This window comes from Erinaceus europaeus, chromosome 11 (genome assembly GCF_950295315.1).
Source record: "Erinaceus europaeus chromosome 11, mEriEur2.1, whole genome shotgun sequence".
NCBI lineage: Eukaryota > Metazoa > Chordata > Mammalia > Eulipotyphla > Erinaceidae > Erinaceus > Erinaceus europaeus.
Window position 1 is genome coordinate 3,980,402 of NC_080172.1, and position 15,907 is coordinate 3,996,308.

General features: G+C 44.4%; 1 protein-coding gene across 1 annotated transcript in view; it reads right to left on the reverse strand.

Moving 5' to 3' along the window:
• Positions 1 to 15,907, reverse strand: part of AP3B1 (adaptor related protein complex 3 subunit beta 1) — a 228,023-nt gene that overhangs the window by 114,499 nt on the left and 97,617 nt on the right. The window contains exon 15 of the mRNA XM_060201077.1: positions 13,469 to 13,645. Within this exon, the coding sequence (XP_060057060.1) occupies positions 13,469 to 13,645 (177 nt within the window). The remainder of the gene's footprint in view (positions 1 to 13,468; positions 13,646 to 15,907) is intronic.

Sequence of the window (15,907 nt, forward strand, 5' to 3'; positions counted from 1 at the left end):
CCACACACACACACACACCACACACACACTCACACTCACACCACATACACACACACCACACACACACTCACACACACACTCACACACCACACTCACACACCACACTCACACACCACACACATACACCACACACACACACCACACACACACTCACACACCACACACACACCACACACACACTCACACACACACACACACTCACACACCACACTCACACACACACACCACACACACACTCACACACCACACACATACACCACACACACTCACACACCACACTCATACCACATACACACACACACCACACACACACTCACACACCACACACACACCACACACACACTCACACACCACACACACACCACACACACACCACACACACACACCACACACACACACACTCACACACCACACACACCACACACTTACACCACACACTCATACCACATACACACACCACACACACTCACACACACCACACACACCACACACACCACACACACACCACACACACACACTCACACACCACACACACACCACACACACCACACACTCATACCACATACACACACACCACACACACACTCACACCACACACACACTCACTCACACACCACACTCACACACCACACACATACCACACACACTCACACACACACACCACACACACTCACACACTGCACACACACCACACACTCACACACAATCACACACACACCACACACACACTCACACACACACACCACACATACACATACCACACACACACACTCACACACTGCACACACACACCACATACCACACACACACTACACACACACTCACACACACACCACACACACACACTCACACACACACACACACACACACACACACACACTGAAATGACTTTCCCACTTCTGATATCCATACTAATATTGTTTTTCCAAACAAAATGTCAAAGCAGGGATTTCAGTCCTCTCCTCTGTAGAATAAACTCGACTGGAGTAGATTTCATAATGAAAAACAAGAGATTCTAGTAATGAGAAAAGAGATTCTGCACTTGTTTCCTGGTAAATGATCACATTTGCCAAGAAAAACCGCCTGGTTGTAAATGCAAACAAGGTCTAGAAGGAAGCAGGCTGCCTCTCGTGATCACAGCACTATGATGAGCCGGGACCGGCTAGCGCCTCACATAGGCTGTCTCATCCAAGCCTCCCAACAGCCGTGTGAGGCAACAGCAGCAAGTGCTATACTAATGGTGTTTTTGGAAATGTAAATTTGCTCTAACTCAACAGATGTGTTAGGGCACAATTTGGGCAGGATGTGTATTTTGTGTTTGCTTAGGGATGACTTCATCTATACAAGAAATACTGTGTAAAGAGAGGAAATTACCCAGGTGAGCTGGGCTGGACAGGAAAAAACACATCATCCTCGCTTCAGGGTATATGTCTGGGTACAGATACACTGGAGTAAGCACATTTGACAGTATGGTTTCCACCTCAAACAGAAGAACACTCTTCCACCACTTAATTGAAAAGCAGAACCTTTTCAACCACTTCCACGAGTAAACCATATGTATTTCTCAAGGTGGAAAGGATACGTACTGCAGCACTACTGTATTTAACTATCTTAATATAATAAACCTATGGTCTTATTATACTCTTTTTTTTCTTTTTAAGGTGTCACCAATGAAGTTTTTAAGTTATTGTATTCTAGTTCCACTTTTTTAAAAGATTTTTTTGTAATATTTATTTATGTATTCCCTTTTTGTTGCCCTTATTTTACTGTTGTTGTTACTGATGGCATCGTTGTTGGATAGGGCAGAGAGAAATGGAGAGAGGATGGGAAGACAGAGAGGAGGAGAGAAAGACAGACACCCGCAGACCTGCTTCACCGCTTGTGAAGCGACTCCCCTGCAGGTGGGGAGCCAGGGGCTCGAACTGGAATCCTTATGCCGGTCCTTGCACTTTACTCCACTTGCGCTTAACCCGCTGCATTACCACCCACTCCCTAGTTCCACTTGTCTTCAATTAGTGCTGTGGTTATTAATATGCAATTATGATGAGGGTTGCAACATGGCTATGCCAGACAGAGACTCTCACGCCCCCCAAGTTCTAGGTTCAATCCCTTGCCCCACCAGTAACCAGAGTCGAACAGTGTGGAGGGGGAAAAGCAAATACTTAACACGGCAAAGACTTTTAGGAATATGTATGAGGCACGGTACTGTGAAGAACTACGCTGTCACAATCCCTATTTTGTAGATAAAGAAACTGAATCTTCAACAGGCAGCATGATTTATCCAAAATCATGTAGTCAGTAAGTAAGCACAGCAGGCATGAAGCTCACAGCTGCAACGCCGAGCCTTTGCTCCCGAGCCCTGCCTGCCTCTCAATTCAACATCACCAAGATCAGACACAGGAGTGAAGACAGATAAGGTGCTAGTGTTTCACGTACTGCATGTTTACATTCTAGAACTTCCATTTGACCACCTCTAATGGTTTCTATTGGTTTCTACTGCTGTGCAGAGTTATTTTCTTCACTCACCACAGGCCCCTGTCATGCATGGCCACGCATATTTTTGTGTGTGTGTGTGTGTGTGTGTGTGTGTGTGTGTGTGTGTGTGTGTGTCCCCCAAAGGCCAGGCCCTCTAGTGGGCTGAACAGGCACTTGAGTTCCTGGGCTACATGATGATCTTCTTCCCACAGAAATAAAAGCTGCCTCAAAAGCTTTGGATGCCATTTCCAGCACCTGGGTAAATTTTGGGGCCGGCCTCTGTTTTCCTTGAGAAGGGATCATATTTTCCTGGTTCTCGTTTCTCTATGGTGGTCAAGGTAAAGGTGGCCATTTAGAATGTCTTCCCCTGTGCGGTTCGGTGGCATTCAGTAGACCTTTATGTTTTCCCAAGATGCAACTCAATACACACCGAAAGGTGGACTCCCCACTCTAGCTCTGCACATCCATGTTTGTGTGTTGGTTTTTGCTTTGTTTTCGCCATCAGTCAACGTGGCTGAATTCAAAGTCTACGCCCTGTATCCTGCCCTGCCACTCAAAAGAGACGGGTCCTGAAGTCAGTGAGGCCTGCAGTGTTCCCAGTTGTGACTAGGAGGGACTGAAGAGGTTACACAGGCTCTGGTGCTAAAGATTTAATATATATATGCATTCCCCGGATCAGGTCGATGGAGGTAAATAGTTCATTTTAGCCACTGGATTTTTTTTTTTTTCCAAGAACAGGAGCTACTCTCTGCCCCAATGCAACTTTCTTTTTTTTTTTTTAAATATTTATTTATTTATTATCCCTTTTCTTGTCCTTGTTGCTTTTTGTTGTTATAGTTATTATTGTTGTTGTTATTGATGTTGTTATTGTTAGATAGGACAGAGAGAAATGGAGAGAGGAGGGGAAGACAGAGGGGGAGAGAAAGACAGACACCTGCAGACCTGCTTCACCACCTGTGAAGTGACTCCCCTGCAGGTGGGAAGCCGGGGGTTCAAACCAGGATCCTTCAGCCAATCCTTGAGCTCTGAGCCACCTGCGCTTAACCCACCGTGCTACCGCCCGACTCCCCTATTCCAACTTTCTAGCCCCTTTTGTCTACTCTGATACCATTCTCTCAGGCAGTTTCAAGGTAGCTACCAAACTCAGGCAAAACTTCCACAGTTGTGTGCCCCCAGGAACATACCTACAATGGATTATTTTCTAGCTTTCTTCTACCCTAAAATCCTAATCTCATCTGCTCTAATCCCACTTTTTGGTTCCTGTTCACTAACCATTTTGCCTCAACTTAGGTCATGCCACCTTCCAGACACCAAGTTACAGATGCTACCATGACTCCATCGAGACGTCTCTTGGGCAGACGGCCTTACCAATGTGTCTTGGAACCTCGCACTTCCAGTGAGTGCTCTGGCCCACTAGGAAAAGATAAAAACAGCCTGGGGGTGTGGATCGACCTGTCAACGCCCAGGCTCAGTGGAGAAGCAGTTACAGAAGCCAGAACTCCCACCTTCTGCTCCCCATAAACAACCTTGATCCGTATTCTCAGCAGGGGAGAAATGACAGGATGAAGATAAGAGGACTCTGCACTCCAGCTCCATCAGCACCCGGAGAGACAGAAGGAAAAGGAGAGGGACATGTGGGGGCAGTTATGTTGTCATGTGTCCCTTGCGGGGGGCCGGACGCAGAAAAAGGTTTGGAGCAGAAAGGGAACTCAACCCTTTATTTGCGCTGGCACCTCAGAGTTGGGTGAGAGAGCAGCAGGTTGGGCCACGTGGAGGTAGCAAAAATGGCCTCCTCACGCAGAAACCTTCCCTGCGTCTGATCACTGAAGTGAAAGGCGGGCAAGAGAGCGAGGGGTGGAAGAAGAAGGGCTTTTATGGGAATGGCTCTCGTGGGAATGGGAAGAGGGAGGAGTAAACCATAGCACTCCAGGGTAGGATAATAACTCTCGTGAGAATGGGAAGGGGGAGGAGTAACCAAGCACTGCAACCATTGTGGGGGGGGGGGGGGAATAGACAATGCCCTGAGGGCACAACATGGCGGAACAGGCGCTCCGAGAATGTTCCCAACTCTCTCGCGGGAACTAGCAGTACCCTGAGGGGACAACATGGCAGATGTGACTGCGTCTGCACAATTTCCCAGCAGTCAAGAGTGGCTTAGAGGGGAAGAGAGGACTGAATCAGGGAAAAAAAAGGGGGGCAACTATGTATAAATGTGGACAGATAGTTGTAGAGATCATGGTTGGCCCATGTCTACAACTTTAGGGGAACTGTGGTGGATGGCAGTGGGGAGACTGAAGATTCAGAACTCTGGTGGTGGGAATGGTGTGGATTCAAACCCCGGGTGACATGTAATTCTGTAATTTAAACGAACAAAAACAAAAACCTCAAAGCATATGTTTTGTAGACAGAAGCCGAAAACAAGATCAGAAGGGAAAACAAAGCACACCTTGGACTGGAGCTGGTGTGCTGGGAGGGCTCAGGTCCTGGAACATGATGGTAGAGGGGCTGTAATGTTACTGGGAGATAGGCATGCACAAACTATTGTATTGTACAGCCGACTGTAAACCCTTAATCCCTCAATAAAGAAATTTAACAACAACAACAAAAAGTATATGTTCTGTGTCCTTGGCCAAGGTCTATGTATCTGGCAAGTCCTTTGTTTTCAACCATGCTGCAATGTCTAGCTCAGGGATCAGACAGCAGCTTGAGGACAGATGACCAGGTTTTCTGAGACATCCCCACTCTGATCTCTCTAGGATTATTCCTTAATATTTGAATACTTACAGTGTCCTTCAACTCTCCATTCCCTACTTCCTTAGGTCAAGACTTGGGACTTTTCTTTTGGAGTTTTACCCTTTGTGGGTTGTATCAAGACAAAAGCCATAAAAATAAAGAATGTCAAGGAGTCTGGCAGTAGCACAGCGGGTTAAGCGCAGGTGGCGCAAAGCACAAGGACAGGAGTAAGGATCCCGGTTCAAGGCCCTGAATCCCCACCTGCAGGGGGGGGGGGTCACTTCACAGTTGGTGAAGCAGGTCTGCAGGTGTCTATCTTTCTCACCCCCCCTGTCTTTCCCTCCTCTCTCAATCCTACCTAACAAGGACATCAACAACAACTACAATAAAACAATAAAAAGGAATAAATAAATAAATTTTTTTTTAAAAGATGGCCGTCAGGAGCAGTGGATTCAGTCTTAGTGCAGGCACTGAGCCCCAGTGATAACCCTGGAGGCAAAAAGAAAAAGAAAAAGAAAAAAAAAAAGGATTTCACTGTGCCACCCCCTTTCTCCTGTGTTCATTCCCTCTAGAGGCATCAGATGTGTCTACTCCTCTGACGTTTCAGAAACTGGATTATTATTATTTCACATTGGATTATCTTCTACATCTTTTTTTCTTTCCCCAGAGCTTATAGCTGTTATGCTTGGGAGAATTGATTCAGTAGGTGCTTATTCAATCATAATGAAAACAGAATACTGACTAATATTTTTTGTGGTCAAACATTGGCAGGGACCACAAACCACGAAATTTCCATGCAAGTATGATTTACAGATTCCCCACCACGTTATCCCCTCAGGGTAGTGCTAATTCAGTTAAAACCATCACAACAGTTGCTAAGGACACTTCCACCTTCCCAACATGCCTTTTGCCTCTCTCCACCCCCTTGCCTAGCCAATCCCGGCCCGACTTGCCACTTCCGGAATCCTCCCATAAAAGCCTGTCCTGCTTCCGCTTTTGCTTTTTTTTTTTTTTTTTGCTCTTTTCTCTTCCGCAACCCAACCCGGAGAAGGGCTGGTGGGCATAGTGGGAGGCGGCCATTTTGCTAGCTCCATGTGGCCTGAACCACTGTGCTCATACCCAATTCTGGGGTGTCCGCTTGAATAAAGATTTGCGTTCCCGCTCCACCACGAGTTCCTGGTCTCTTATTTCTCCCGAGATGCAATCTGACAATTTTTCTTTATATATATATATTAATTTTTGTGTATTGTCTATTTATTTATTTATTGGGTAGAGACAGACAGAAATCAAGAGGGAAGGTGAAGAGAGAGAGATACATCTGCAGCACTGCTTCACCACTTGCAAAGCTTCCCCCCTACAAGTGGGGACTGGGTGCTTGAACCCAGGTCTTTGCACATTGTAACATGTGTGCTCAACCAGGTGCATCACCACCCAGCCCCTTTGTCACATGTATACATATTTTATGGGTGTTTGGGGCAAAACCAGCTCACCTGGGGGAGGGGAAGACAGCATAATGGTTTTGCAGAGAGACTCTCATACCTGAGGCTCCAGAGTCCCAGGTTCAATCCCCGGCACTACTATAAACCAGAGGTGAGTAGTGCTCTGGTTAAAATCAAATCATATCAAATCCAATAAAATGAAATAAAAGCACAGGGGCCAGGTGGTAGCACAGTGGGTTAAACGCACATGGCGCAAAGCGCAAGGACAGGCGTAAGGATCCCAGTTCCAGCCCCCAGCTCCCCGCAGGGGGGGAGGGGGGGGTCGCTTCACAAGCGATGAAGCAGGTCTGCAGGTATCTATCTCTCCCCATCTTCCCCTCCTCTCTCAATTTCTCTCTGTCCTATACAACGGCAACAACAGCAGTGGCAACAATAACAACAAGGGCAACAAAATGGGGGGGGGGTAAAAAAATAAATAAATAAAAACACAGCTCACCTGGCCAGTGTGCCTACTCTACCATGTGCTCAAGCTGGCTTCAAGCCCAGCTCCAACCTCACTGGGGGTGGGGGGGGGGGGACGGGGACTTTCAGTGTGGTGATGTATTTTCCTGTTTCTATCAGAAGTATTTCAATTATTTCTTAAACATACAAGAGAACACAATGTCCCCAATTTCAAATATCAGCTCTGACATTTCTGATAGCTGTATGATTCAATATAATTCTGGGGAAAAACAAACAAACATGGGAAATCAGGCCTGCAAGTATCAGTAATTCACAGAAAACCAGGCCCTGGACACTGTGGCCTAGATTTCATACTCACAGTTAAAACAAGATTTAAAAATAATAATAATAATAAAATACATGGCAGGGACTAGCAAAATAGCTCACTTGGATAGCATGCTGCTCTGCTGTTTACCAGGTTTTAGCCTAAGCCCTAAGTCACTGAAGGAAGCTTCATTACTGTGATCTCTTTGACTCTCTCTACCTCTCTGTCTTTATCCAAAAAGCAAACAACCCAACCAAAACACACTGTGGGGACACTCCAGGAGACAGGTTATCCAGGAGGGCCTTGCTATCCATGAGATCCAGGACTCACACATCCCCAGCACTATAAAGGAACACCACAAAACCAGGGGAAGTCTTCTGAGTGGTGTAGTAATGCTATCTATCCCTCTGAAATTAAAAAAAAAATTAAAAAGAAGAAATTGGCGTCTGAATGGTGGGACTTTCGGTGTCACAAAAATGCCGTTTGTTTACATTGAAGTGAAAGTCGTAACTTCAGGCTCAAACCTACAGAATTCTGAACTAAAGGACTTTAGCAGACTGTGAAGCAGAGGGGCATGAAAAGGAGTCACCAGGGGAGCAGGCGAGGCCAGCTCACACGGCCAGTGTGCCTACTCTGCCATGTGCTCAAGCCAGCTTCAAGCCTAGCTCCCACCTCACTGGGGGGAGTTTCTGTGTGGTGGTGCACTTTCTTATTTCTCTTTCTGCGTGAAAAAGTCATCCCTGAGCAGCTGGGGGAAAAATAAAAAGTATGCTAATTGACAGCTGCTAATTCTCTAATCCCTTTTCTTGAAAATGGTCAGCTAAGCTGGAGCTGGTAGGAATTCAAACTGGTACGGTCATTATGCAGAGCAATACAGTCTTTAAACTAATAAGGTGGAATCACCTTTTGAGCCAGCAAAACCACTCTTGTGCATTTATCCAGAGGACATGCAAACACTAATTAGAAGGGACATGTGCAGCCCTATGTTCATAGCTGCATATTCACAGCGACCACGGGAGGAGATAACTGGTTAAAGAAAGCACGGGATATACCTTATGGCATATACTACTCTGCAATCAAAAACTCTGATAGTTTGTCTGATCGTTCTGGAGACAAAATGAAAGGGGATGATGCTTGGTGAAGTAAGTAAAGAGGCGAATGACAACTACTGGATGGTTTCACTCACTCGTATCTGCAGAGCTGAAACACAAGAACTTGCAAAAACAAAACAAGACCAAAACCAGAAGCAGACAGTCTATCACTAAGTCTTTGTGAGAGCTACGGTGGTTACTACTGGGGGGAGGGCGGTAAAAGACGGGACAACTGCTGGTGGGGGAAGTATGGAACCATATCCGGTAATCTCACAATCCTGTAGATCACAAATAATAGATTAATTAATAATCATTACAGAAGTTAAAGATCAAGTTCTCAATTATTAATACAATTCTGGAAAAAAAAACTGTAAGTGCAAACAATATTGTTTCCAAATTCATTAGATAATGCGATACATGGGAGTCGGGCGGTGGCGCAGTGGGTTAAGCACACGTGGCGCAAAGCGCAGGGACCGGCGTAAGGATCCCGGTTCGAGCCCCCGGCTCCCCACCTGCAGGGGAGTCGCTTCACGGGCGGTGAAGCAGGTCTGCAGGTGTCTCTCTTTCTCTCCCCTCTCTCTCTGTCTTCCCCTCCTCTCTCCATTTCTCTCTGTCCTATCCAACAACAAAGCAACGTCAACAATGGCAATAATAACCGCAACGAGGCTGCAACAACTAGGGCAACAAAAAGGGGGAAAAATGGCCTCCAGGAGCGGTGGATTCATGGTGCAGGCACCGAGCCCAGCAATAACCCTGGAGGAAAAAAAAAAAAAAAGATAATACGATACAGAATACAGTCTATAATTTCTGAACAAAAAGTACTATGTACTTCAATATTGATTATTTATAGCTACAAAGAATGGGACCCAACACAGTGGTTTCATTGCATTTGGAAAGACATTACTTTTAGTGTTTATTAATAATGTCTTTTATACTTATCTGTAAGTCACATATACTTCAGAGCAGCAAACCAGATAGATAATCATAGCATACAACTCCAGGCATCATACTGACTTTCACAATTTGAATGAATTCAGTAAGCAAACAATTCCCGTTTACCTGTCTTCTATCAATAAGTAAGCTCACTAGCAAACACAGACTCTTTTACTCGATTAAAAAAGAACTCATTCTGTGAAAACTTCTGTGTGACAACTGGAAATGAGTAAGTAATTGCTTTCAAAGATCACTGACAATGCAAAGATAAATCATAGACAGCATTGGGTGAAAAATATTTACATTTGGTCATGACTGATTTCTACCAGTCAGCGAAAACACTATACAACCTGTCGGGAAATTGTGAGGATGTGGTTGAGCTCGGCAGGGCTCACAAAGCACCCTGCATTCCTGATACTAGGGCCTATCTACATAATCATTGTTTTGCCTGAAAGATCCCCACCCATTCCATTCCTTTGATCTGTCTTCTTTCTATCCTCAAGACCCTCCCTTCCTCCAGGGAATTATTAATCCTACCAGTTAAAACACTCACAACAGTTGCTAAGGAAGTTCCTACCTTTCCAGCTCCATTTTGCCTTTCTCTGCCCCTTTCCGAGCCATTTCTGTTTCTGACTTGCCATTTCTGGGTCTGCCCTTTAAAAGCCTTGGCTCTCTGATCAATAAGGTTTCCGCATTGCCTCCCTCGTGTCTCTGAGTGAGTAGCAGCCCAGGCTGGCTCCGGTCACATTCTCTCCAACCCAGAGAGTACGCACCCGGGAAGAGGCACCCCCACGCTAGCCCGGCACAACCCATACCATAAATTCGGAGACCATACACAGATGAGTTTAAGGGATCAGCCCACGGATCCTAACAGCTAACCCATACCATAAATTCGGAGACCATACACAGATGAGTTTAAGGGATCAGCCCACGGATCCTAACAGCTAACCCATACCATAAATTCGGAGACCATACACAGATGAGTTTAAGGGATCAGCCCACGGATCCTAACAGCTAACCCATACCATAAATTCGGAGACCATACACAGATGAGTTTAAGGGATCAGCCCACGGATCCTACCAGCTAACAGCTGCTTCCTAGATAGTGACTGAGGTCAGTAGGTAGTCAGGGAAGAATGAACGAGAAGAACATGCTAACTGCACAGAGAGGAGCACTAGTGAAGAACAAAGCGAGAGTGACAGACATGGTTGTGGAGTGGAAAATTCCTTGAACTTTCCCCTTAAAGAAAAACAGGACCCGACCAGTAAGACACTGTTGGATAGTATGCCAGCTCCCCCTGGCTTCTGCTTAACCATATGCCTATATAGGGATAGATTTAATCCCATTCAAAGCTTTGGTCTATTTACATAAATCACTTTTACATAAAGCACTCCCTCCAGGGCATTGGTGGTTCAGTGATAGGATTCTCGCCTGCTCCGCCCCCTCCTTGTCACACTCTGATTTTCACCAGTCACTTTTCTCTCCACCCTCTCTATATCACATCCTGTTTCCACCCTACTTGGAGAGTATAAAAACAGCTGCTCTTCTGATTAAAGACACTTGGAAATTGCTTTCCGGTTCCGAGAGTTCCAGAGTGTATCTCCTGCGAAGTTAGTGCGGCACGAGTTCCTGGTCCCTCTCCCACGCAACAGCCTAGATCAGCTCGTTGAGTTCTCTCCAACCCAGAGAGCACTAGCTCAGGAAGAAGCACCCTCAGGCTATCCCGGCAAGACACTAGATGTTTAACCAGACCCTGCATAAGGGCAAGCCTTATCAGGATCTTTGCACAGGGTTTAAGGAAAGCTGTTTACCAGATGGCTGCAATTGATGGCGGAAGGATGTGGGGACAGCTACTCTGGCTAAGTCCTATTGGCTGTGTGGTGGTGCAATGTTTAAAATAAGCCCGCGCTTTGCCTTGAGTGGACCCCACGCTTCACTGTGTTTAAAATGACTGGATTCCGTACTTTTCATGGCATGTTATTGGTCGTAGAGTGATAAGGTGATGCATTCCCCCTCCCTGAGTGTATTCTGAAATCCTATAAATTGTGTGGTTTGAGCCTTGTTCAGGGTTGAGCTGGTGGACTGCTGTCAGTCACCACTCGGCCTGGATTCGAATTCGTGAATAAACATCTTTTGCTTCCTTGCAGTGGATGGTGGTTTGATTTTGCTCACTAACAATGGTCACTAAACTGCTCTGGGGTGTGTGTGTGTGTGTGTGTGTGTGTGTGTGTGTGTGTGTGTGTGTGTGTGTGTGTGTGTGTCTGTCTGTCTGTCTGAAGGAAGACGCAGTGAAACCCAGAAAAAGAGCTCAGGAAAAGGAGAGGTGGACAAAAAGAAGGAGGAGAAGAAGACAATGACAACTGAGGGGGAAAAGGCAGAGAGTATCAGTCAGAAAGAAAGGAAAAATTAGAGAAAAAAATAGAATACAGAGGATAAGGCCTAAGAGGCCTAGCTGAAACGAGCAGAAATGCTTCCTTTTCCAGTCCACTCACTGGGTTCTTTCTTTTTGTTTGTTTGCTTGTTTTTTTTGTTTTTTTTTTACTATTTATTTTATTTATTTATTTATTTTACCAGAGCATTGTTCAGCTCTGGTTTATGGTGGGGGTGAAGGGGATTGAGACTGAACCTGGGAGCTTGGAGCCTCAGTAATGAGAGTCTCTTTGCATAACCATTATGCTGTCTCCCCTGCCCTTGGGTTAGTTCTATGCCTGTGCAGAATAGCAATTTAGATTTAGGAAGAAGGATGGGAAGGTTTCTATTTTCTACATGAAGGTAACTAAATATTTTATAGATAGAGGCAGTTCCCCATATCAATAGTTCCTTAGGATTCACTTATTTAAAAAAAAAAAAAAATTAAGGGGCCGGGTGGTGGTGCACCTGGTTAAGTGCTCACATTACAATGTTCAAGGACTCGGGTTCAAGCCCCTGGTCCCCTCCTGCAGAGGGAAAGCTTCAAAGTAGCAGGGCTTCTCTCTCCCTTTCTAGCTCCCCCTCCCCTCTCAACTTCTCTGTCTCTAGCCTATAATCATAAATAAAATTAAATAAAGATCTCATTTTTAAAAATAACCATCTACACTGAATATCTGTTAAATATTGAGTGGTTCCTATTGCCATCTCAAGTCCTGATCAAGGCTACCTTTCCAGCCAGTCTTTTTGTTACATGTCTGTATGCGTGCATATATGTTTGCATTTTGTGCTCACTGGAGAAAGGCAGGAAGAAAGGCAGAGACAGAGAAACAGAAATAAAGACACCACTGCATGGCTTGGTAGCTTCCTTCAAGTGGTGGGGCTGTGACAGAATTGCGCCCTGTGTATAACAAAGCAAGCACACTAGTGAGATACCTTGCCAGCCCCAGGCAGAATCTTTTAAGTTTCCTGAAAGCAAAGAGCTGTTTAACAGCTCCAGGCTTCCACTTTCCTTTCCTTACTCTGTACAATAAACCACTCATTCTAGGCCCTTACAGGCCCTAGGGAAAATCCTGGATTTCTCCTCTACTTCAGACTAATGTTGTCCTGTGGAATTCCACCGGGTCTTAATAATTAAGATATTAACACATACTATTTCTCTTTTTTTTTCCTATTTCATTTTTTTAAATCTGTTTTTCTCTCCTAGTAGAACTAGAGTGTCACATCCGCATCAATATCTATTGTCAAACCATCATTTTTACATTATTACTATCATCATCATCAATATTATTTTTGCCTCCATGGTTATCGCTAGGGCCTGCTGCCAGTACTGTGAATCCACCGCTCCCTGTGGCCAAGAGAAATTGAGAGAGAAGGAGTAGGGAGGGAGAGAGGAAGCATCCCGCAGCAGGTGGGGAGCTGGGGCTCCAGCTTGAGGCCTTGGGCATGTGGGCTTAACTAGGTGTGCCACTGCCCGGCCCCTTATTGTAAAATCTTAAAAGCAACAGACACCTAGTAATTGCTGGGCAATTCGTGTCGGTATGAACAGACAGTAAGTAGCTGTTTGGACAGGCAGGGTAAAAAGGACAGGTCACAGAGGTAGACTGAGGGTTTAGGTTCTTACCTGTTTGGAGTTGGTCAAATACAATTTTGCTCCCAGATTTAAGATCTGCAGTTTCACCAGGTCATCTTCACGAGTGAAGCTTTTAGCCATCTTTCTCAGAACATCAGGGGCAATTTTAGGAACTCGTTCACAGTTTTCTCCAATTAGCCAAAGAATACTTGCTCGAGCCACGGGAACCTAATATTAGGACAGTTTATATAATTAAAACTTACATCATCAGGAATTCACATTTTAAGAAGCATTGCAGACCATTCCTGAGACGGGGGTCTATAAAGCATATTTCTAGAGTCCATGGGTAAAGGAAAAGACGTAGCCCCACCACAGACCAGGAATCCACATCAAAACTGCTGTTGCCTCAAACCAGTTGCTACAATCCTGGAAATTTAAAACTAACAAGATCAGCAAAGTGTGCTTATAAAACCATGAATCTTGGCCTGTTCTTTAGTCATCAACAAACACAACAACAAGAGGGTAAGATAAATTTGCCCGATGTTGCGTTTCGGCACTGTATTTTTAAACAAATACATTTTCTAATGATTTATTTCTTAAAAATAACTGCTTAGCTAACAAGCTGGAAGCCTTCCATCAGCACCATTAAGACGAGCATGTCAGAGTGGGCAAATTAGTTCTAACACTGTGTCCTTCCCTATTCTGAAAGGAACGTGAAGGGGTATGCAAATTGGTTTCTGTCAACATTTTCCGCTACCATAGAACATTTGCTTTTTATAATAAATTTAAGTGCCAGTGGCTATTATTAAGAGGTAGCATCATTAAAAAAATTAATTTTTTAGGTACTCCTTTCTCAATTCCTCAAATAAAGTCCCAATATTTTTACAGCTGTACCTAGTGTCACTGCTAAATGAAAAGAAAAAATGAGAATGGCCTTTCCACAGTCAAACTTTTATCACAATTTCAAATTTCAAAATTACCATTTTATAAGATATAAAACTACTAAGACATACCTAAGTTATACCTGTCACAAAAATGAGGTCGTGAAAATAGCTTTGGGGAAGGGAGATGGCTGAGGGTGAATATTACAATGCACAAGGGCAAGGGTTCAAGCCCCAACTTACAGGGGAAAAACTTTGCAAGTGGTGGTGAAGCAGTGTTACAGGTGTCTCTCTGTCTCTCTCTCTCTCTCTCTGTGTCTCTCTCTATTATCCCCTTCCCTCTCAATTTCTGGCTGTCTCTACCCAATAAATAAAGATAATTTAAAAATTGCTTTACAGTCAAAGTATTTATTTTCAAACATTATGGTCACAGTATTACCTTTCAATAAGAATCAGAATATGTTTAATAAAAAGAAATCAGAGTATTTCTACACTTAAAAACAATGACTGTTATTACAAATCAATTCAGGTAGTATGATAAAATGATCATTCTTTTCTCTTTTATTTTCTTGATAGAGACAGCCAGAAGTCGAGAGGAAGGGGTAAACAGAGAGGGAGACAGACAGAGAAACACCCGCAGCCGCCCTGCTTCACCACTCGCAAAGCTTTCCCCCTGCAGGTGGGGACTGGGGGCTGGAACCCGGGTCCTTGAGCGCCGTAACATGTGCGCTCAGCCAGGTGGTGTACCACACCGGGCTCCAAATGATCATTCTTGACAGTATACCGGTTTCTAGACAGACAGAGGTTATTTTTAATGTTCCAAAGGCTACACTGCATTAAGACCCGACTCACAATCCATTATTTTAAATTGGGCTAAAGAATAGTAACTGAGTGGTACATTAAATTTTCCAGTATGAAGCAATTCCAGTTGCCCACCACAGTGAAAAAGCACTTCTAAATAAGAATACAGGAGACACCTTGGGTTTCAGTTACACTACATCTATTTTTCCAAACTATTTTACTATACCTTACTATACCTTGGTGGCATAAAAATCAGAATTCTGTGACACATCACAATCTGTGATCACATTTTAAGAAGCTTTCTTCTGGAAGCACACTTACAATTTCTTTTTGCAACTAAAAAGACAGATCCCCAAAAGTTGTACGAGACCATTGATATGCCTACTCATTAATATACTAGGACTGATAGCAATGTTTAAATACTACACACATTCCCAATGCATACAGCATTTAAAACGCAACTCTGGAAAAATTAATAAAGTCTGTCTGTTTACTTATGTAAGTAATGATGCACTATGACGTTATGAAAGCCTCAGGTGTGCCTCATTAAAAGTGAATACATATTCACTCAGTTCACCACTAAAAGCCCGATTCTCTCTTTCACCAAACAACTGTTAGCTTTTCATTCATTTATACCACCTCCTACTCCCCTTTACGCCTCTGGTAACCCCTAGTCTAACAGCTTCCCCCAGCTGAACCTCCATCCCCAGGGCCTACCACATGCATGATCTCACTGCTCCAGGATCTTTTTAGTTTATTATTCAGATAGACATAGACACATAAACAGACAGACAGACACACACACACA